General features: G+C 36.9%; 1 protein-coding gene across 4 annotated transcripts in view; it reads left to right on the top strand.

Moving 5' to 3' along the window:
- LOC124304540 (telomerase-binding protein EST1A-like) overlaps positions 1–22,786 on the top strand; it is a 255,119-nt gene that overhangs the window by 205,438 nt on the left and 26,895 nt on the right. For all 4 annotated transcript variants that reach the window (XM_046762915.1, XM_046762916.1, XM_046762914.1 and 1 more), the window contains one exon: positions 22,160–22,322. In XM_046762915.1, the coding sequence (XP_046618871.1) occupies positions 22,160–22,322 (163 nt within the window). The remainder of the gene's footprint in view (positions 1–22,159; positions 22,323–22,786) is intronic.

Below are 22,786 nucleotides of genomic sequence, written 5' to 3'. Positions count from 1 at the left end.
TCCCTCATCGTGGACCGATTAAATTTGACAAGAAAAAACAACTAACGATAAGTATGCCAGAGTGACAAGAACGTTGCAATTTTATTTTCACCAATTACAAATGAACGACGACAATTTTTGAGACTTGAAAATCTTACAATAAATCGTTGAAAACCTGTAAGAAAATCAATTTATGTAATCGGATGTAAATCATAAAATGCAGTTTATACTTTCGACTCAAGTTTAAATGTATTATAGGTGTTATTTTTTCTATTTGCGTGGGGTCCCAAGTTCAAGTCGTTCTTTGTTAGAGAAGCAATATCAATTGCTGAGAAACTGGTAAAATACACGGATTTAGTGAGGTCATAATTATTTTCTAAAAATAAATCTATACCTCATACGGGTCACGTTGATGATAATTAATTAAATGCAGAAACTAACTGGTCACCATTTTTCAGCGAAGCTACTCGGTTATTTAATAAGGTTTAAAGTCAACAATTTGTCCGATTGTAATTTCACTAGGATCTTCATAATTTCAGAAATGGACCTTTGTCGGCTTATGAAGGGCGGAAGTTTTATTTAAAAACTCATCGAATGCTTTGATTATAGTCGAAAATATTTGGATACGCCAAAAAAAAAAGAAGAAAAAAAAATGCCGATAAGTAACTTTGTCATTTAAGGAATGTATCCAAAATTCAGTTTTCAAAAACGCTAATAATTTAAATAAGCATCTTTAGAAGTCCGGCACTTCTGATTCCTTCGCACCATTGACGTGTACCTTGACATTGTAAAAAATGAATACTGTAAAAAAATGAGTATATAAGAATAATAATAACAGAACCTGTTCGCCAATCACACGGAAGTGCCGAAGAAACAAAATCTCAACACTTTTCATTATTGTCTTACAGATGCAAGGCAAAGACGAGCCATGTGCGTGGTTGTACATGTTATTCAGCCGTCCTTCCATTTCTCTTTCCTCATTTTCCACTTGCCTATTTCGCACCATACCTTATACGATCAGGAAACGTCGGTGCGGACGCGTCAGTCTTCACTGGGTCAATAGTTGTACGTATGTATGACACCGATTCGACACGGGGTGGTGTTAAAATTTGATACGGACGGCGTGCCGGCGGGCAGTAGAAACGTGAAAATATTATTATTCGAATATATTCGTACAGCCAGTGTTGCGCATGCGTAATCGAACGGCGCGTTTCGTTGCGCTGCGCCTCGGTGCGCGTATCGGTGCGCGTTTAATATGCGCGGGCGTCGAGTCTCGTGCGTGATCCGAGCCAAGTTCTCACGACGAAAGTAGCAGACGACCACCGCTTGCCTCCAGGACTTGGCTGCCCTGCGCTATCCGGCAGTGGCCAACCACTGAGCAACGGTACACGTATGGCCGTTTAGGAATTTACCAATGTCTTTAAAACCGGAGTAAAGACCTATGGATTACAGATTCAGACGTCGATCAACTTCCTTGCTAATGGGACATTCGGGGAAAAAAGCGGTTTTCCCCGTATTACGATGGACGGATGAAGGAGGATGATTCTTTGGTTTGACCGCAAAAATTTCCTGACTGTAACTGAAACCGTAAAAATTTTTGTCACGACGTAAAATAAACATTCTACACGGCTGTTGTGCAGTTTTGCTAAACTTGAAAATACTCGAAAAGGAAGGGAATATTAATCCACGTAGAAAAAAATTAATATCAATATTTCCAAAACAAACTGTAAACTCGACTATTATACAGAACGGTCTTAATTAGCACAAGTAAATATTTTAGAAACTGAGAGACCTGACAAAATGTGTCACGCAATGTTACTGAGATGACGAAATCAAAGTGCGCAGAGATAAAGGTAAAAAAGAAACTCGATTAACAAATTCTAAGAAATTGGGATAGAAAAGGTGAGGCTAAAAATATCACAAAAAAGTTTTTAAAACAAAAATTTATTTTCTGTGTCCTTGGATTTTTCTGGGATTTCGCTATCAGCTACTGATATCCAAAATAAGTGTTCCCTATCAAAAATCGGGCACTATTTGCAAAATTTGAAAACGGCACACTCCAAAAGTAGACTCACATTTCTTTTCGTTTCTGCGATATTCGCCTGGGGCATGATAGTAGATATTGCATTACTTTTTTTTAACGCGAAATATATCCATTAAGCATTAAATTTTTAATTTCTAATGAAAAATAATCCCCATTAACCATTATATTTAAACTTTTAATGGGAAATAATTTCCATTTCCCGTTAAATTTTAATTATGAATGAAACTTATTCACATTACGGAATAAAAACTGAATTGTTAATGCGTTACTCTTCCATTAAAAATTTCACAACCCTGGCCTAGGGCTGTTTAAAGCGACGACCCTGTATCTCAAGTAACGTAACGATCTGACGAAGGAATGGTGATTCGTATCAATGTATTTCTATCAATCAATTTTTTCTAATTATCTCGCTGAATATTTTACAGAACTCCCACGGTATAAAATTGATTCATAAATTTACAAAGTCATTCCTCGCAATTGAAAAAATATATACATTCAATTTACAATAATTTAGAGAAAATATGTTTGAAAGCTTTTGGTGAATCGTTTGTGTGGAAAACAGTAAAAAGATCCTAATTTCAAGTCCTTTTAAAGTTGAGAAAATAGGTGACTTTTCTTTCCAGATATTTGTGGCTATCCAAAATTGATCCCCACAATAAAAGAAATTAACGTTTTTTTAGTAAAATGTACCAAATATATCTAATTCTCATACAACGTTTGAGTCTTCTAGCGGTTCAAATCTTATGCGATACTATTTATTGTGCCGATTCGTGTAGTTAATATTCTGGTCCAGTTGAAAAGAGATAAAGTAACGTTGCATGTTGCCAGTACTAGAAAATAAATTGCTAAACTCTTTTTATGATCCTATTAATAATAATTTTGCATATTTATTTCATTTATTCGTTTTTGTGCGTACATGAAAATCAGTATAGTACAAAATTGAATGTAAATTACTTTATGATATGTAAGTATCCGAAATGATGAGGAATTTTTTGATGTTGGTAATGAGACCGAGCACGTTTCCGAGAATGGCTGGTATGCATGTACAAAATTTAAAGTTCATGGAAACGTTCCTCGATGAGTTTCATCGCATTCGGATACCTAATGCAAACCAGTTTTCGCCAAATTACCTCGGAATTCTGAAGCACAAGATCTTGTTCCCAACCATAGCATCAATAATTTTTATTCGAGAAAATCAATTCACCAAACGGGTTGGTAAAAAATCATTAACCGACAAAAAATACTACTGAAATTCGCCGTAATCTTTTAGAGAACGTCAGCAGCATTTTTTTGATAATTAATTATTCTTTACTAGCCCGTTTGGTGAATTAATTTTCGTTCTCGAGTAAAAATTATTGGTACTTTAGCCGGAGGCATCTTCTGGTATGTTCGGATCGAATTTTTATTTGCAACCGACCGAGTTATTATCACGGCAAACTTACTTTACGGATAATAAAGCTTCTTAGATGCGCAGACCGTTGATGAACGAGTTGCTCTGTTTATACCCATGTCCGAAAATCGGTTAAACAAATGCATTTGGAGTTTGTGAAACAGTTATAGCGCCAGTCGGATGTCCAAAGATCGTTATAATTATACGATAATCACGGTGAGATTCTTCGACACCGTCCAACTCTTTACCTAAGCTTCTCACGATCAGATTAATTCGCATATGATATTTCGCGATGCGTCTTGGCATAATTAAACTGACGTACCCAGATATATTTCCGAAGTAATAAAACTGGCGATAAGGATCTCGATCTCAAAACTCGGAGACTGCTGAGCATTGGCCGGGGTCATTGACCCGCTGAACTGTGTTACGAATTTAAATAGTCAACCAATTTCCATTCGAAACCAGTAAAAGAAACCAAAAATATACGGAATAAAAATAAAAAGTGACGGAAAGAAAGAATGGTGAGAGAAACAAAACGTGAAGATATAAGAAAGTAAACCAAAGAGAATATATCTCGTGATTTTATCACAGCATTAATCCTTCAAACTTCATACGTACGTCATTACTTATACTTTCGTAAGGTCCATCCATTATTATGTCTTCAAATAGACTCGCTGCACCGATAAACATTCACACATACGTACGTAAGTTGATGTGACACGTGTACATAAGCTTAAATATGAATACGTTGCATGCCGATAGAATACTAAAGCTTAGTCCGCATTCATTCATGAATCTCTTGGCTCTGTCTATGACCGAGAGGCTGAACAGGCAAAACGTCATATGTTTGGTAGCAATGGGCTCGATCGACATGGGAGTGTAAACAAATTACTCCTTTCTCTGCTGTTTGCAAGGCAAATTATAATTCCTATTTGGAGCACACGCAAATGATAATTGTTTCCGAGTAGTTAAGCGAAAATAACGATTCCCACACGCGTGTGGTTCCAGAATTGAATCCCTCCGACAATGACTCAATTCTCCCGCAGGAAAAAATCGCCGCACTCGAAAAATTCCCACTGGCATAATCCCCGGCATCACAAAATTTCCCCGGACATTAATTTTAATCTAGTCGTTTATTTTAAATTTTACAAGTTTTTCCATGTATGCTGGGTATATTTATTTATGCTAATTTATTTGTTATTCATTACCCCGGAGATTTTAGCCAGGGAGAACCGTCCGAGAGATTTTATTCAGAGAGATTTTAGCGGAAAGGAAATTTAGTTCACGGAAATATAGATCGGGTACCGTTTGGTTTGGGATTGCTTAAATTTATGATGCAACATAATTTCGAGACACCTACCAATTCTCATGGCTTACGTCTGACCGTAATTAGTTGGTCAACCTGGCAAGCAGAGGGAAAATTCAGCGGAAATTAGCTAAATCTGCCACTGGAACCACATGATTTTGAGTGTGCACGGTTAGATGTTCAGTTTCCTGATACCGCCACGGTATATTCCGATTTTGGCCTCTTTTTATATTCTAACCCATCGTCAAGCATGTCTGACATTTGCCACTGGCTGCAAGCACTTCTTATGCTGTTTGCGTTCAAACAGCAATTGAAATTGCTATAGATTCCACGCATGCCTCGCTCAGTCGTACAGTCAATATTCGAGGCACCGCTGCTTCGGCAAATGCCATCGTCGAAGACTTATCTAATAATCGTCCATGCGAATTCCGGCCTGAATTCAAACGAAGGTCACTCGTTGGCTATTTTTCGTGTGTTCTTACGGTTCGAAGCGAATCCAAATCCGGGTTATTACTGTTATGAGCTGGGTTGGCTGAAGACCAAACCACTCGATGCGTATAACGCTTAGTTGAGACTAAATTTTCCGGATATATTATTTGAATTTGTTGACACCGTTCCCCCCTTAATTAAACTGGCTTTGATGTAAAAATGGTCACTTACCTTTGTTGTTAGCAGTTGATTTTCGGGCTCTGTGGGGCGGCTCTGCGTGCTCGGCGAGGAGGTATACGGTATTAAATGACTGGTTTACACTCGATATGGGTTTAATTACAATTATACGTTTATTCGATAAAAAATGAGGTTAGTTATGTACTATGGTAGAAAGGAAGTTTGTGTTTGAGTAAAATAACGCGGAGTTCGCTCAGCGCTTGACGTGATTGGATTTTGTAATGAAAACTGAGAGAAAGACTTCTTCTTAAAAGCTGACTGACTACTGCTCAACTACCGTTTTTTGACTACCCATTGACTACTCATTGACTACTCTCTTTTAAAAGATTCGGGTGGTCTTGTCTGAACTACTTCCTGATTGGTTACCAGTATCCTTAAGGGATGCTGGACCAATCAGGAGGGCCTGATAAAATTTTGAGTTTTTCTATTCGTCAAGACTACCCCCGCCCATCGGGTACGGTGTAGCATGAGACTTTATCATTAACTATCCCGCCTTTACCACACGTGCGGGTAGGAATTTCCGTTTTATGTTTGTATATAATAAAGATATCCTTATTTTAATGTTCGGGCCAATATTGCCCAGACAGACACTTGAGATAGACCCGTACGGATCTATCCGTTGCACGTGTTCATTTCCAGAAGTTATAAAAAGGTGATAAAGAGAGCCGTATGCATGCAATGCATACGGAGACGCAAAAATAAAAGTAAAAGATAAAAATATAAAATATAAATGTATTAAATTAAGAGGTAATAAAAAAGATAAAACTAGTGGGTAGGGGCAGAGGAGATCGAGGATGTAACACCTCCCCCCTCCGTTTCAAATGTTAAACGTGTGTTTAACATTTGACGTTCACGTAGATGATCTTCAAGCACACTGGTGGGAATAACTTTTATTGCTTGCGAATGAGGTACGACCGGTGGGTTTTCCATGTCTTGTTCCTTTGTCGAAGTTTCTTCGTTGTTCTTGTTGTGCGATTGGGGTTTTCCCAAATGCGTTAGCAGGGTCGTTAATGAACTGAGTAGTGCCCCCAGCAAAAGTATGCTCCAGCCATAAATGGTGTGCAGGGTATATCCATGGATTCCGACGTTGATTATAGTTTTTATTAATTGAATTATGAAATAAACTCCTATTACTCCAGAACTAGCGGTACCCAACATCATGAACCCGTTCCATATTTTTCGGGATGTAGATTCTGCGATTTTGTTCAAAGAATTTTCGTCCAGTAGGCCGGATAAAGAGATTTTCGTATCAGATACAGAATGTCCAGTTGCACCCCTTGCAACTGCGTTTAGAACGGCTGGTTTCTCGATCGGGAACATCACTCTGTCGCGGTAGCTTTCTAAGTCCTCTTCCGTGTAGATTCCACTGACAGAGAGAGGTGGCGGTTTGGTATACTGCCAAGATAATCTGGTCATCGGTGTAAGTTTCTTCGGTGCTTCTATGATAACCTTGGGTAGCGGTGAAAATGTAATCCATGTTCCATCGATATTGAATGTACTTGGTTGCAATTCGCTGCATTCTCGTTCACTTGATTTTCTCACTATAATACGTGATTTCGGCGTTAAAAAGAGCGACTGATTTTGAAACGTTATTGGAATTTCTTGATGACATGTCTCTGATTTCCTGACGGTTACTGTCACAGGTACACATTTGATTAGTTGCACAACTTCTCCTGCTCGTATAGCCATGTAACCTGGTCCCTTCATGACGTTGTATGCGAATTCATCTGGTGTGTGAATTGCAAGTGTAAGGGTGTTGCGTAAAACTTGTTCTTCCAGGGTACATTTTTGTTTAATAAGATCCTTATAAACTTGAGTTATTTGTTTACTAAGGTGTTTTTCCAAATATACGATTTTTGAGTTCATGTATGAAAGGATGTCAACATTCTCGGCGTCAATTTTACTTTCAGCTTTAATTGGGTTTGCAGGGTCAATTTCCACAATGAATAATTTGGGATGTTCTGTTCGTGAGATTTTATAACCGCAGATTTTGAATTCGGTGGTCTTCATTAAGGCAAAAGTCGTCTTTTCACTTGAGTAAGTGTAAACATCTGGTGTAAATCCTTCTTCTTGGGGTTCCCTAATTTTCGTCGCTGGTCCGGTATACAAGGCATTATAACGATAAAGTTTACAATCGTTCGACGGCGAGTTTGTCCAATAGGCATACGATCCATCATTCCCAAAGCAATCAGTATTAGACAACGTACACCTGGTCCCATCCTTCAAAAAGAGCTTATTTTCATCGAATTTGACCGTCGCTGAATATTTTTCGACTGTTACTTTTGCTATCCCCTGAGCGATGACATCTTCCCATTGACCATAGCCATCGTCGTAACTAGCGCCAACACAGCTTCCGGTGTCGGTTATTTTTCCCGCGAAAATTGCGTCTCGGATGTTGGTTCTATTTTGAAGAAGTCCCGATAAGACGACGTTATTTCCCAGTCTTATGATTCCGAAATTATAAAGACCCATACATGCTTCTCTGTTAACTTCGTGTATGTAAACGCGTCGTCCCTTTCTCACCACAGAATTGTGTGAATGCATACCACAATGGTAAACCGTTCTGTCTATCTCAATTTTACATTGAATGATGTCTATGTGATGAAATTCGGCTAATTGAAGTAGTTGGACGTGAATATTTTCAGAACTGGGTTCCCTCTCCGGTATGTCGCATTTTCCGATACTCGCCGTATCGATGATTGATGTGTTTCTTGATGTTCCTCCACAGTCGTATCCCACCAGTGCCCAAGTTACGGCGGGCAACCATAACATGATCATAAGAATGATTTTACTCATTGTTCCCCTTTGCTAGAACAAAGTGTTCCGTTCATTTAATAATGAGGGAATATTTGCTTATATTAATAGTCTTTTCATTATTTGAAATGAAATCGAGTTATACTTATTTACGTTTAAATGTGTGTGTTATAGAATTTATTTATATCTAGTCCTGCGCTTTCATTAGGCTATTTCTATTTAGTTATAATTAGTTATAATAATGAATTATCCTTTTAGCATTTTCAGTTTATTCATATGAACTATTTTAATCTTATTTCCAACTTGAATTTTGACATCTTGGTTCTCTAATAATTCCTGTATCTCATACGGTCCTGAATATTGATTAGAAAATTTCCCTTTTTTTGGTTCTTTTAGAAGAAAAACTAGGTCTCCTTTCACCAAGTTTAACGAATTTAATTTTTTATCATAATAATATTTGGATTTTTCTTTTGAATGTATCAGATTTTCTTTAGCCTGATTTTGAATATTTTTAATCTTGGTGAAAAGTTCGATTAGGTATTCTTCGTAAGTTCGATCATTCAATTCCTCTATTATTTCATGCTCAGATGGTAATCTTGCTAATTTGCCGAAAACTAGTTCATAAGGTGTATGTTTTGTTCCCTCATGGACACTTGTATTATAAGAGAACATTGCAAGATCTAACCATTTATCCCAATTATTATTTTTTGTAACATATTGCTTTAAATATTCGGCTAGGACGTGATGTGATCTTTCTATAGACCCATTTGATTGGGGATGAAAAGCGGTTGTTTTACATTGTTTGATTTTAAATTTCTTTGCTATTGTTTTCATTAATGAACTTGTAAGATTAGCACCTTGATCAGTAAGAATTTGCTTAGGAGCTCCAAATTTACAAATAAAGTTATTGATTAGAGCTTCTGCCACATCAATTGAGGTTGTTGAATTTAGGGGTACTGCTACAGAATATTTCGTTAATTGATCTTGAATTGTTAAAATATATTCATTGTTTGAAGGAGTGATAGGTAAAGGACCTACAATGTCCATAGATATTTTGTCAAAGCTTGAACCTGGTGTATCGGTTAATACCATAGGTTGCTTAGTTTTTACTCTAGTTAGTTTTTTGAGTTGACATTCCATACATCCTGTAACATATTGTTGGATTTGTGATTTCATATTTGGCCAAAAGAAATTCTGTCTGATTCTGTTGTATGTCTTTGTAACTCCCTTATGTCCTCCTATTGGCAGTGCATGATATTCTCGAATTATCTCTGTACGTTCATTAAGCGATGGGACTCTAATTAAATTTTTGCAGATTGTTATTTTACATTCATTATCATTAAAGATGGATTCCAACAAAATTTGAATTTCCTTCCAATCCATCTCATCTATTTTCCTAGTTTTTGCAATTGATAAACTATTCAAATTTAATTCTCGAACGACATCCAATAGAGATTTCAGTGATTCTATAAAAATATCACGGTCTAAAGGTGTATTTACTGATTCTTTGATTGGTAGCGCAATACACTTTTTGCTTCCTATTGGAGTTACTCGTGCCCTTCCCAACATAGCTTCGGTGGTTTTTGGTAATTTATTTGTATTTTGTAAATCTCTAGATCCCTCATCTAACGGGATCCCTCGAGTAGTTACAAAAATGACACAATTATCGCTACGCATGGAAAGTCTGTCCCTAGTCTCAATAAATTTTAGGTTATTTTGTGGTTCTTCCTGATCTGATTCAAGTTCTACCATTTCTATTTCGCTGTCTGCGGATGATCCTGTATCCTTATCAGATTCACCATCAGAATATTCAATAGGGCTATTCATGATTTCCGCCCTTTCGTTTTCGATAGATTTGTGAACTTTTGCGTCTTGTATATTATTATTCGTATTGATAGTTTCTAGGATTTCATCATTTACTGTACTTTTAGATTGCTCTTGGTTTTCATTGTAAAAAAGATTAAAATCGTTTAAAATATCTTCTGCATTGATATGTGTTTTAGTTCTTAGTTTGCGCGTTTTAAAATTGTCTGTGTATCTGTCTGGTGCTCTTATGGTCTGTCTGTCTCGAAGTTTACGACCTGCATTTTCTGTATTCTGAATACTTGGGTCTTCTGATTTTCTATCCTTTTCTACGCCTGGGCCAGCTGTTACACTATCTTCTCGCGATGGACTGCCCTCGTGGTATGATTTATTACCTGAAGGTCCTTGACCCTGTAGCCTATATATTTTGGATGTTTCAGTTTTCTTATTGGCATATATAAGTACTTCAAATGGTTCTGCGAAAAGGATATCGATTTTTTCTTTTATCTTTTCCCATGGCAATTTATCTAAACCACTGCCTATCTTAGGCATAGCGATTTTATAACAGTTCAAATTTTCACATAAACTTCTTAGTGATATCAGACTTCGTTCTAATGATTTTAATGTTGGTTTTTCGTTACTTTCCTTTTTCGTTATTAAATAAAATATGTATCTATTACCATCTTTTAGAAAAGCTACGTCACCAACAGATTTTTTCTGAGACTTCAAACGACCAATATTTCCGAAACGTGTTTTGAATTCGCGAGCTATACCTGCGTTCATACAAAGATCTTCTGCTACGCAATGAACTAACGAGTAACTTTCATCTACTGTAAATAAATCCCCTGAAATTAGTTTAGTGTTCTCCCTCGGCTTTTGCATCTTATCCACGAGCTGTTGTTTGATTGCTAATACTTGTGTCTCGCTTAGCACTGGATTTCTAGATAATGCGTCGGCATTCGCGTTTATTTTTCCAGGTTTGTATTCCCAGCTATATTCATATTCCGCGAGTTTTAATCTCCACCGTACGAGTCTCGACATTGGATCTTTGACTGAGTGTAACCAAATTAAAGGTCTATGATCTGTGACCAATTTGAATTTCTTTCCATATAAATATGGTCTGAAATAATTTACCGCGTAGACTATTGCCAATAATTCTTTTTCAATCGTTGAGTAATTTCTTTCTGCTTGGTTTAATAATCTAGATGTATAAGCTATCGGCAAATCTTTTCCGACTGTTCCTTGACTTAATACACCTCCTATTGCGAATCCTGATGCATCTGTTGTTACTATAAAGGGTTTGGTAAAATCAGGATATTGAAGTATTGGATTTTCGCACAGTTTATCTCGTAATTGATTGAAGGCGTTTTGTTGTGTGTCCGTCCAGAGAAATTTAACATCTTTTTTCAAAAGTTCCGTCAAAGGTTTTGCTATTTTAGAGAAATTCGGTACAAAGCGTCGATAGTAACCAATTAGACCTAAGAATTGTTTTATATTCTTTGCGTTCTTGGGTTTTGGGAATTCTTTTACTGCTATGATTTTCTTTGGGTCGGGTTTAACACCGTCCTCACTGATTATGTGCCCTAAATAAACTACTTCTTTCTTTAAAAATTCACATTTATCTGGTTGAAGTTTTAAATTCGCATTTCTTAATTTGATCATTAATGAATTGAATTTATTCTCGTGTTCCTTGAGAGAGCTTGAGTATATTACTATGTCATCGAGGTAAACAAATAGTTCTATACCCTGTAAACCCCGTAAAACATGATCCATCAACCTTTGAAACGTTGCTGGAGCGTTCTTCAGACCAAACGGCATTCTTTGAAACTCGAAATGACCATACGGCGTTGAAAATGCTGTTTTAGTTGCATCGATTTCTTTCATTTTGATTTGGTGAAAACCCGAGGCCAAATCGAATATTGAAAAGTATTTTGCACTGCCCAATTGATCTAAAATTTCTGTTATATTCGGTAGCGGGTAGGCGTCTCCTACTGTCTTCTCATTTAAATTTCGGTAATCTATAGCCATTCTCCAGCGTTTATTACCCTTGGAATCGTCCTTCTTCGGTACAATCCATAATGGGGAATTATATGGAGATAATGACGGTTTAATAATGTCATTATTTAATAAATCTTTTACCTGCCTATTTATTTCATCTTTATGAATTGGCGGGAATCTATATTGTTTAATATTTATTGGTTGTTCGTCAATTGTATTTATTTCGTGTTCTATAACATTTGTGGCTCCTAATAGCTCACCGGGAATATGAAACCTGTCTTGGTTTTCATATATTAAACGATGTATACTTTCTTTTTCTTCATCGTTCAAGTGTTCGAGTCTTAATAACTCTAATATTTCGTTATAACGTGTTTTTACGTCGATTTTATTAATTTTTCGAATTCTTTGAAAGTTTTGAATGCAATGATCATTTTGGATGCTCTTATTATTTTGAATGCGATGATCATTTTGGATGCTCTTATTATTTCGGTTATTTCTTTTTGAAATTAATTCTGGATTTGAAAACAAACCTTGTTGACCTATTCTATCGTCATTTCCCTGCCCTAAGGAAAGGTTTGACTCAGAAATTCCATTTCTCACTAGAGGATTTGCTAAATCACTCACGCAATTTACCTGCAAGTCAAGCCCTAAGGTTGAATCGTGCAGCGGTATCGCGCCCTCGCTAGGTAGCAAACTTATGGTCGGTACAAGCAATTCTATCTCCTCATCCGTAGAATTAATTATTCGAATATGCGCTTTTCCGTTATCGTTTCTAACTAACGCTTCTCCTAAGAATACTCCCTCTTTTACAGTAAATCTTGGTACGTAACCTTCGTTTACGTCCTTATTTTTTATTTTTATATAGAATGGAGCATTTGAACGCGCGGGAATTGTAACTACCTCTCGCGTAATGAAATAAAATACTAAGTCGTTTATTTCGACTAATTCCTGAGCATAATTAATTGTTGCTTTTTGGGATTGAAAGAAATTTGTTCCCAGTATGCCGGCTTGAGGAATTGGGAAATTATTACTGACGACATGAAAGTAAACGGGCATTCCAGATATTTCAATTTTGACACATCCTAAGGTGTGAACGTAATTATCTGTTATTCCTCTCAATTGCAACACATTATTCGTATCAATATTATTCAATGATGAAAGATTTCCTACTTTTAAAAGATTCGGCTCCGATCCCGTATCTATCATTACGTTTATTTCGTCTATCAAGTCCTTAGATTTTATTTTTATTGTAGGTACTTGATCAGTGATTTTTAATTTTATTGTTGCGACGCGGACTCTTGTACCTCCTGAGTAATCATGGCTGTTTGGGTTTGGTTGACCCCCCGGGGTCCGCTTTGTGTTACCGAGGGTCCCTGGTCGTTTCCCGAGTTTTGATTACTGGTATTTCCCTCAACATTTCGGCGATACTGCAGTTTACGACATACTTCTATTGTATGACCTGTTTTTTTACAGTACCTGCAAGATGGTAAGCTCCCATTAGTGGAGTTGCTTTCCCGTTCATTGTTCTGGCTATTTTGAGGTAGGTTTTGTATCGGAATTTCACGCCTATTTTCAAATCTATTATTGTCATTGTCAAATCTCTGGGTATTTCGAGGCTGATTTTGTATCGGGACTTCGCGCCTGTTGTCAAATCTGTTGTTGCCATTGTTTCCGTTATTCTCCCTTTCGTTTAGGGGTTGGTTTTCCCGTTTAAAACGACAATTTATTGTGTTATGATTATTTCGCCCACATATACGGCATTTCAGTGATGCTAGAAAGTTAGTTTGTAGCGCGCTTTCTCTTATTTTTTCCATATCGAATCGTTTACCCAAATCTATAGCTCCGTCAAATGCTTCGGGAAGGGAAGTGTATCCCTTCAAATATAGCCCTGTGCTAAATTCTGTTGGCAGACCCTCTATGAAGCCTTTTAATGTTTCAGATTCTATGGATTTCTCTGTTTCCTCATCTATGCTACCGTTTGCACGTCGTTCACATTCGAGAATTGAAGTTTTGAGATCTTTAATTCGGCCAATGTATTCAATGATATGTTCACTCGGTCCCTTAAATATTCTAGCTAGTTCTCCGCGGTAGAAATTTACTGATCGAGAAGGTGTGAAAACTGACGATAATTTGTCTAGGAATGATTCGAGCGTGTCAAAGGTTTGATCCTCTACTACAATGTACGCTTTATCTTTTAGCTTTGCTTTAATGTTCCTAACCAACTGTTTTTCTAACCTGGGTGCAATCACACCTTTTGCTCGTCTACATGCTCGGACAAACAGTGGGAAAGCTACATTTTCTCCGTCAAAAGATGGTACTCCTGCCAAAATTGCACTCATCGGAATTGATTGTTCTGCCGTAATAGGTTCTATATAATTTTGCGGATGTTCCATTGCACCCGTATTGACTGTTTTTAATATTTCCTTTAAATTTGCTAATTCTTCCTTTATACTGACATCTGAATTTGGAACGCTTTCCTTGGGTTTTATTGATTTTACTTCTAATTTCGCAATTTCGCGTTCTTCCTCCTTTTGTAAATCTTCTAATAATTTTTGCATTTCTGTTTTCTTCCTTTGGTATTCCTTTTTCCGCTCAGCTAATAGCAACATTTGAGGATTCATAGTTTTCCGTTTTAATTTTCTGTCTTTAAGTTCTTCGATTTGTTTCTGAATTTCAGCCTGTTCTCTTAAAAATTCTTTTTCGCATTTTTCTAATAATATCTGAGGATCTTCAACTGTTTCCAAATCTTGAATAGGATTGCTACAATGCGAACTATCGTTTACGTCTATTTGCATATTTGTTGTTTCTTCTCTTGATTCGGGAGTTTGAGATAATGTTTTATTAGTATTTATGACCGTCTGTTCGGTTTTTTCGGACACTGTCTCTATCCTAATTTCTGATTCAGTTTGTTTATCTAATGATTTTTGATTTGACCGCGCTTCCTCTAATTGTCTCTGTACTTGAACGCGTTCTTCGCGTTCCTTATCTAAATGTTTTTGTATTTCTAATTGTTTGACTAAAAATTCCCGTTCTAATTTTTCTTGCAGCTCATTCTCTCGTTTCTTAATTTGTTCTTCTTGTTTTTTAGCTAAATCTGCTGACCGTAATTCTACCACTTCTTCAGCTTTTCGTAACCTATTTTGCAAGGCGTTAATTTGATCATTGTATGCAGCTTCTGTTGCCTTAAACTGTTGTGATGTACTAGCAATTTTTTCACGCTCTAAATCTAATAGCCGTTTTTCTTTATTCACTTGTTCCGTGTAAGCTAATAATTCTGTTTCCGTAAGTGGAGTAGGCTTTCCGGTTTCATTGTCCTTACTTCGCGTTATCGGCATGATTTTAAAATAAATAGGCTTTGCTGTCACCAATGAGTTTCAATACTCATGAAAAGAAAAATTGAAATCGTAATAATAAAAAAAAATTCCGATTTTTAGCTAAATTCGATCCGCACCGCTGTTACCACTGTTATGAGCTGGGTTGGCTGAAGACCAAACCACTCGATGCGTATAACGCTTAGTTGAGACTAAATTTTCCGGATATATTATTTGAATTTGTTGACACCGTTCCCCCCTTAATTAAACTGGCTTTGATGTAAAAATGGTCACTTACCTTTGTTGTTAGCAGTTGATTTTCGGGCTCTGTGGGGCGGCTCTGCGTGCTCGGCGAGGAGGTATACGGTATTAAATGACTGGTTTACACTCGATATGGGTTTAATTACAATTATACGTTTATTCGATAAAAAATGAGGTTAGTTATGTACTATGGTAGAAAGGAAGTTTGTGTTTGAGTAAAATAACGCGGAGTTCGCTCAGCGCTTGACGTGATTGGATTTTGTAATGAAAACTGAGAGAAAGACTTCTTCTTAAAAGCTGACTGACTACTGCTCAACTACCGTTTTTTGACTACCCATTGACTACTCATTGACTACTCTCTTTTAAAAGATTCGGGTGGTCTTGTCTGAACTACTTCCTGATTGGTTACCAGTATCCTTAAGGGATGCTGGACCAATCAGGAGGGCCTGATAAAATTTTGAGTTTTTCTATTCGTCAAGACTACCCCCGCCCATCGGGTACGGTGTAGCATGAGACTTTATCATTAACTATCCCGCCTTTACCACACGTGCGGGTAGGAATTTCCGTTTTATGTTTGTATATAATAAAGATATCCTTATTTTAATGTTCGGGCCAATATTGCCCAGACAGACACTTGAGATAGACCCGTACGGATCTATCCGTTGCACGTGTTCATTTCCAGAAGTTATAAAAAGGTGATAAAGAGAGCCGTATGCATGCAATGCATACGGAGACGCAAAAATAAAAGTAAAAGATAAAAATATAAAATATAAATGTATTAAATTAAGAGGTAATAAAAAAGATAAAACTAGTGGGTAGGGGCAGAGGAGATCGAGGATGTAACATTACACGAATATTTTATTCAAAATCTGGCATGTAATGCATTTTTTCATAATACAACGAGGAAAATTTCTGGCTGTGGTTATTGCACAATCTTTAACGTTTTTACTCCGCTACCATTATCGAAAAAAACATATTTTTTTAACTGCGATCAGAAAATGTAGTAAATCTTACTATTCTTCTTGATATAGTCAATCGTACGATATTTTCTTGTAACTATTGTTAGAAATTAATGTTGTTGCGAAAACAAACTAACTATTCAATTGAGAAAATATATTAAACTAAATAAACAAATTAAATGTTGCAATAATCAGTAAATATAATATTGACAATTATAATTACCCTGAATAGGTACTTGTAATTCTAACAATATAGAAACTGTTGTTGTGTCGATACCCATTTAACTCGAATTTCCTGGTAAATTCGACGGTTTTTTCTTGCAGGGCAACATATCGACTACGGAGATTATACTCGAAATCATAGTTAGATAAAAAGTAAAATAACATACGAATATTCTAGAAACGGTCGCACACGTGTCTTTTATAACCAGCGCATTCTTTCACACGCTAGCAGGCTAAGAGCTTTAGAACACTATAGATATATACAGCATCTTTCACTTTTGAGTAAGGCTTAACGGTTTATTTATCAGCACAGAATATTTCTTTCCAACTCAACGAATAGTAGCTAGACCGAACACCGGGTCCCCTGTACGAAAATCGCGGACCAACGTTTATTGTCTTTGCGAATATCTTCAATTTATTTTCTTTTTCTCATTCGCTGTCGGGAAAAATCTGCTTACATGATATTTTCGAACTTTCACCAACTCACATACACGTGCGGCAGTAAATCTTTTCAGGCAACAAGTGACGTTTGCTATCGAATACGACGCTTGCAGAACTGAGATTAGCTCATATAAATATATTTTTTTTCTACATATATGTACATAAAAGCTTGTTATTCAAATATCCCCTTAAAAAGAGCTGGAGTGGAAGTAACTTTCGTACTACCTACCCTTGGCTCAAGAGTGAAATCCAAAGAACAATTAGCAAGATTTCAAAATAACTGTTTTGGGGATAAGCTTAGCTCATTATAGGTCCAGATGATATAAATTTTGGAAAAATCAATCACTCCTTGAGAATAAGAAACAATAGCAAGCCTTTTTTATAAACGAGGAAACAGTTGGCTGGCGAAAGTCAAATTTAGAGATGGAGAGTCAGTTGGGAAGAATTAGAAAGAAGATTCGAGAAAGAATAGTCGACCGAGTTGATTCGAGAAGAAGTTGAGTAAAGTCAGACAGCAAGGGTTGTGGAGAAAGAGTCAGAAAACTGAGAACCTTTCACAATAGTGCACGAATCAGAAAGATTTAACAGTTGAGCATGCACACCCTGCATGCCTCACATTTTTTCTAGATTTCCTTAGCTACCTTAGTCAATTCTTCAAATTATATACCACCGAAATGTGGTAATATCTCCTATATCTGTTGCAAAACCTTGTAAAGCATAGAAAGCTGTCATCAACTCTAAATAATTAACGTGATGTGATTATATTTAAGCTCCTAGAATGCATTGACTCTATCTCTACCCGCAAAAGCATTTCATCCAGATAAGGACACGTCAGAGAAGTTTTCCATAGCAAAATCCAAAACATCTATTGGGCTGATGGCTTTCATAAAGTTTCATTTCCACTCTTGTAAGTGAAGTCATGCAAGCTTAAAAATTCTTTGTGGCATTTCAGGCTAGACATTTTTATTCTTAAAATTCCTTCAAATATCTCCATTTGTATTCCATAGTTGGAAAGCATCAGCAGAACGTTCGTACCAGTGATACAAACTCTCCAATTTCGCACTGCTTTTTTTCTAATCTGTATTCATAGATTGGTATGAGCTGCAGTTTGTATTTTGTGAAAACTTGACTGTCATTTTTTGTGAATTTAAAATGAAAGCAAATAATCTGCGGCTTTGATCCTCATTGAGGATAAACGGTAGGTTAGTCAATTCATACGAGATTTATTTCAAGTTATTCGCGCATAGCTTGGCTGAATTTTCGACAAAACTAATTTTATCTAATTGTAAAACCAGTATAAATTTTCTGTCTCTAACGTGGAGTACCGCAGATTTTATTACCTTTGTAAAGGGTAGGCATACAACTTGAAAAATTGGCCGTGAAACTGAATCCTCAAAGGGATTTTAAATGGAGTTGGAACTACACAATAAGCATTTGTTAAATCTAACGTTGCTACTAAACAGTTTTGTTTAATAAGATCGTTGGGTGTGCGCATATCGTCTAACTTGAAGTGCTCTGGCTGGATAAAAGTGTTGAAAGACTTTAAGGTCAAAATGAGACCGATTCTACTACGGAGGATTTCCTGCTTCTTTTAGATTGGTTTCTGGTAAGTTGTGCTTCTCTGATCGCAATTGCTTTATCTACATTTTTATTTCGCAAAAATTGAACTGCAGGTTCTTTGAAAATTTTCCAAATTTCTGTGCAAAATTGGATGGTGAAAATGTTTCCATTTCTTTTTATATCAAGCGCGAAAAAACGCCTGAAATCCAGACCTCTAGACCAGAATGCCCCTTTAAAAAGTTAACAGCGGACAGTATAAATCGAGTTTGTTGTATGAATATAAAGTAGTCTTACCTAGACAAAGACCCTTCGTATTATGGTATATTTACTGGCGTTTTATGAGTCGGCGTTATTTTGATAGGCACTATGTTCGTGACGTGGCAAATCACTTCGTACACAACCCTCGCTTCCTCTCCCAAACATTCGCTATATTTACTCAAACTCTGTCGTACACGGCGTTCATGGTATCAAAAGATCTCAATATATGGCCTGTCATTTAGTTCCATAGAACAATTACTAATAGTGTGTTTTGCCTCACTGCCTCCCCTGCCTGCAACACATCAGCATCCTTGGTCTTCGTAGGACCAGCACCACCATCGTGCACCTCCATGCCGATAGGTATTCTTAATGCTTCAGCAGGAGTAGCGGTGTCTCTCACAACGCTTATTGCTTCGGCTAGTCAAATTTTGTATATCAGCAACCCGCTGAAAGGGGGCATGAATAATAGTCTGGCTTACAAGTCAGCCAATACCAGAGACATCCACCTTCGATGGCAAAAATTAGCACCTAAAAATCTTCATGAAGCTGTGTAGCGCCCGTTAAAAAGCTCTTGGGTCCGTATCACGAAACTGTCAAAATGTTGTTACTCTATTCTTACTATCGAAGCTTTTTTCTATCGCCTTCCGAAGTAAAATCAGCTCCATTCGCCAGAAAACATGACGAAACTGAAAAGAGCTGCTGCGACATCCTGCCAGAATATCTGTCTGCTGACGGTGATACACTGTACCAATTTTGCTCTTCCCCGATTTTCCGACTCATCGAAGGCATGACTCAAAAATTACCGGACTTCTTCACGACCAGCAACTCCGGGCAAACGTGTGAACTCTTCCCTTAATACCTTTGTTTTTCTTTTTTTTCTTTTTTTATATCAAGTCCCCTTCAATTTTATGTTTCTAATAGAGTTTTGGAACCCTCTTAGGTAAGCTCTTCTTTAACTCTTGACTCTCCTACTCGTTTGCTCATAATTCTAGGCGTAATTGGCCTCTACGTGTGATTGCGCAGTAGATTACTAACAGAAAAGTTTCGCGATCGGTTGTCATTACTCGAGTTTTGGCACCATATTTTATTTCAAGTTCAATTTACCAAATTGTACCTTATATTGAGCTGTTTCGTTTTGCAAATGATATTTTATTTCTTTACTCTGCCCTTGCATAACCCGTGATAAGCATGTATATATATATATGCAAAAGTGTGTGTAGTTTGTGTGTGACGCCGCTGTGTCATCACCGTTATTTTTCACTTCTTAGTTATCTTCGTTAGTTTGAATCGTTCTAATTATAGTAATGTGAGCGTGAGTGAGATGACCTAGGATTTACCTAGTTGTACAGTTCCATTGTGAACATTGAAGTTTGATTTATTTTGTATTGTTAGTTGAACCGAATAGTGTTGCGTTATCTTACATATTGATGGTATATGAAAAGATAACTAAGACGAGACTACGACTAATACACTGAAATAAAGTCACCATTTCGTTTTCTTTAATTCAATACCTGAAATAACTTTTATATCATCGACTTCACGGTACTCTCTTTTTCCGATATTGGACGCAAGTTTCGACGCTAGAAATATTCATCGTTCAAGTCGAAATCTAAGTTACCTCCCTTTTATTGTTTTTACTGACGATTGGGGGTAAGAATGCAGAAAAATTAAAAAAGAGAAGAAACACAATGTCGAGTTTTCAAAGACGCTAATATCCATCATACAGAGTATTTTAAATGCTGGAAGTTGAAATACCGAAAAGTCGAAATATAGAGAGGTAAAATTTAAAAAAATTAACTTTCATAATTCTGGTACAGTCTCAGTTATTTTGACTATTGTATAATATAATCGGCGTAAGATTGTCGACTACCGTTTTGTGAGAAATATCTCAGGTTTCGTAGCCAGGTGGCATTACAATTCATAATAAGGAGCCTGCAGGATGATATTACGTTCCGCGAGAACAAAGCTGCGAAATCCATGGTTGTATATTATTGGTTCATTAGCGCCGTGGGAGACTTCGAACGTCCGGAATTATCGAATTTCGCTATTTACAGACGATAGCAGAATGCAATTCCAGTTTGCTAGTCAAATTAAAGCTGATTTCCTAAGTGCAACATGAAAATAAGTAGGTACCTGAGATCGTTGATGAAATTCCATTTGTAATTATGTACTACCGACCGTAGCAGCATCGCGCGTATCGTGCGAGACTGTGGAAAGCGAGGATCTGATTTCGGATGGGGGTCAAAATTTGAAAGGGTAGATATTGCGAATGGTCGATATATCGAAACTTCAAAATGCAAAAATAAAATAACGAAAGTTGAATCGTTCGAAATCTTGATTTTCGCATGTTCGAGGTTTCGATATATCGACCATTCGCAATATTGAACTTTCCAAGTTTTGTCCCCCACCTCCGAGTTCACTTCCTCGGCGTGTCGATGAGGACCTGAGTGGCGACGCGTAAAATTTATAAGATGGGTCTCGTCCGTCAAGCGCGAAATCGGCAAGTTGAGGTCTCAAATCGGTCCGACCACAAATGGACAGTGTTCTCTGGGATTTTTAGTATCCTCTGTGGGAATGCGGGTGTTACCAACGAACTTCTTAAGACGATTACTAACCCATCCATTATTACTGTCGCAAATTTTTCGGAAAACTTTTGAAAATATGAATGGAAGACATTTTTCCAATGAAAATAAAATTGGAAAGCCGACTATTTCAGTAGCCTGAAATATTTTTAGAATGAGAGTACGATAATACGATAAGAGGGGGAGACAATTGAACATTTTTAAGTATCGAAACGTAAGGATAGTCGGTGAATTCTCCAGCACTTGAATACAAACGTTTCAAATAAGTACATGGTTACTTGGTACCATAGTGAACTAAATCCGTGATAATTTTTCTTCACAGGTTTAAGGGTACTAATTATTACTCAGACGTGCTAACGAGCCGTCTGTATCGCCGCTACTGCAATGCACACGTTTTACTCGTTTGCCTAAGGAAACAAAAGAATAAATAAAATGCTCGGTTATTATCCCCAAGAATGAGGTAGTTCTTTATGCCTATGCACACATTGATGCAGGCATAATAACGTGCGTTGCACTCCGGAAACAAAATACCAAAAAAATTAGTAAAAATGTGTATAATTCTCAAAAGTCGTGAATTTTTTATTTATATGAGCCCTCATTTTTAATTCTTCAACTTCTGTTGCAGGCGATATTGCAGAAGTCTACAGTATCCGTGGAAATCGAAGTAAAACCAAGGCAACTGGTTCCGGACACAAATTGTTTCATTGACTATCTGCCTCAACTTCAGGCAATCGCCAAGGCAACTTCCGGTTCACAACCGATCTACACGTTAATGGTGCCTTTAGTCGGTGAGTACACTTACTGCGATTTATTTGAGATTTGTTTTACTTTTCTGCCACATATTCTCAGTTTTTTTTTTCTTTTAACCCACGGAGAAAGTAACCTTCACCAAGTGTAAAACTCATCCAGCCTTTGTTAGTTTTTAACCCGGTCGACGGTGATGAAAGAATGGAAATAATAGTGCATGTTATTTTAATTGGGTTCATAATGGGGCCTGTTTTTCTCGTCGTCTCATCAAAGTGAATAAATAACACTGAAGGTTGCGATTTTTATCACGATCCTAGCAAAGTTTATTATTAGTATCCCCGCCATGTTCGCCTTGCGCGTAAGAGAAGATTAAACGATTTGACATATATCCAAAATTATATACGCTAGTTCGATGATATTCTCTATTTAATTTCATTGAATTCATACTTCTCAATGCTAGTTGGGGTGAGAAATGGATCCGGCTTCAAACTTTGGAACCACTGTC

The sequence above is a fragment of the Neodiprion virginianus genome, chromosome 5 (genome assembly GCF_021901495.1).
Source record: "Neodiprion virginianus isolate iyNeoVirg1 chromosome 5, iyNeoVirg1.1, whole genome shotgun sequence".
Lineage (NCBI taxonomy): Eukaryota > Metazoa > Arthropoda > Insecta > Hymenoptera > Diprionidae > Neodiprion > Neodiprion virginianus.
This window is presented reverse-complemented; position numbering and strand designations above follow the sequence as displayed.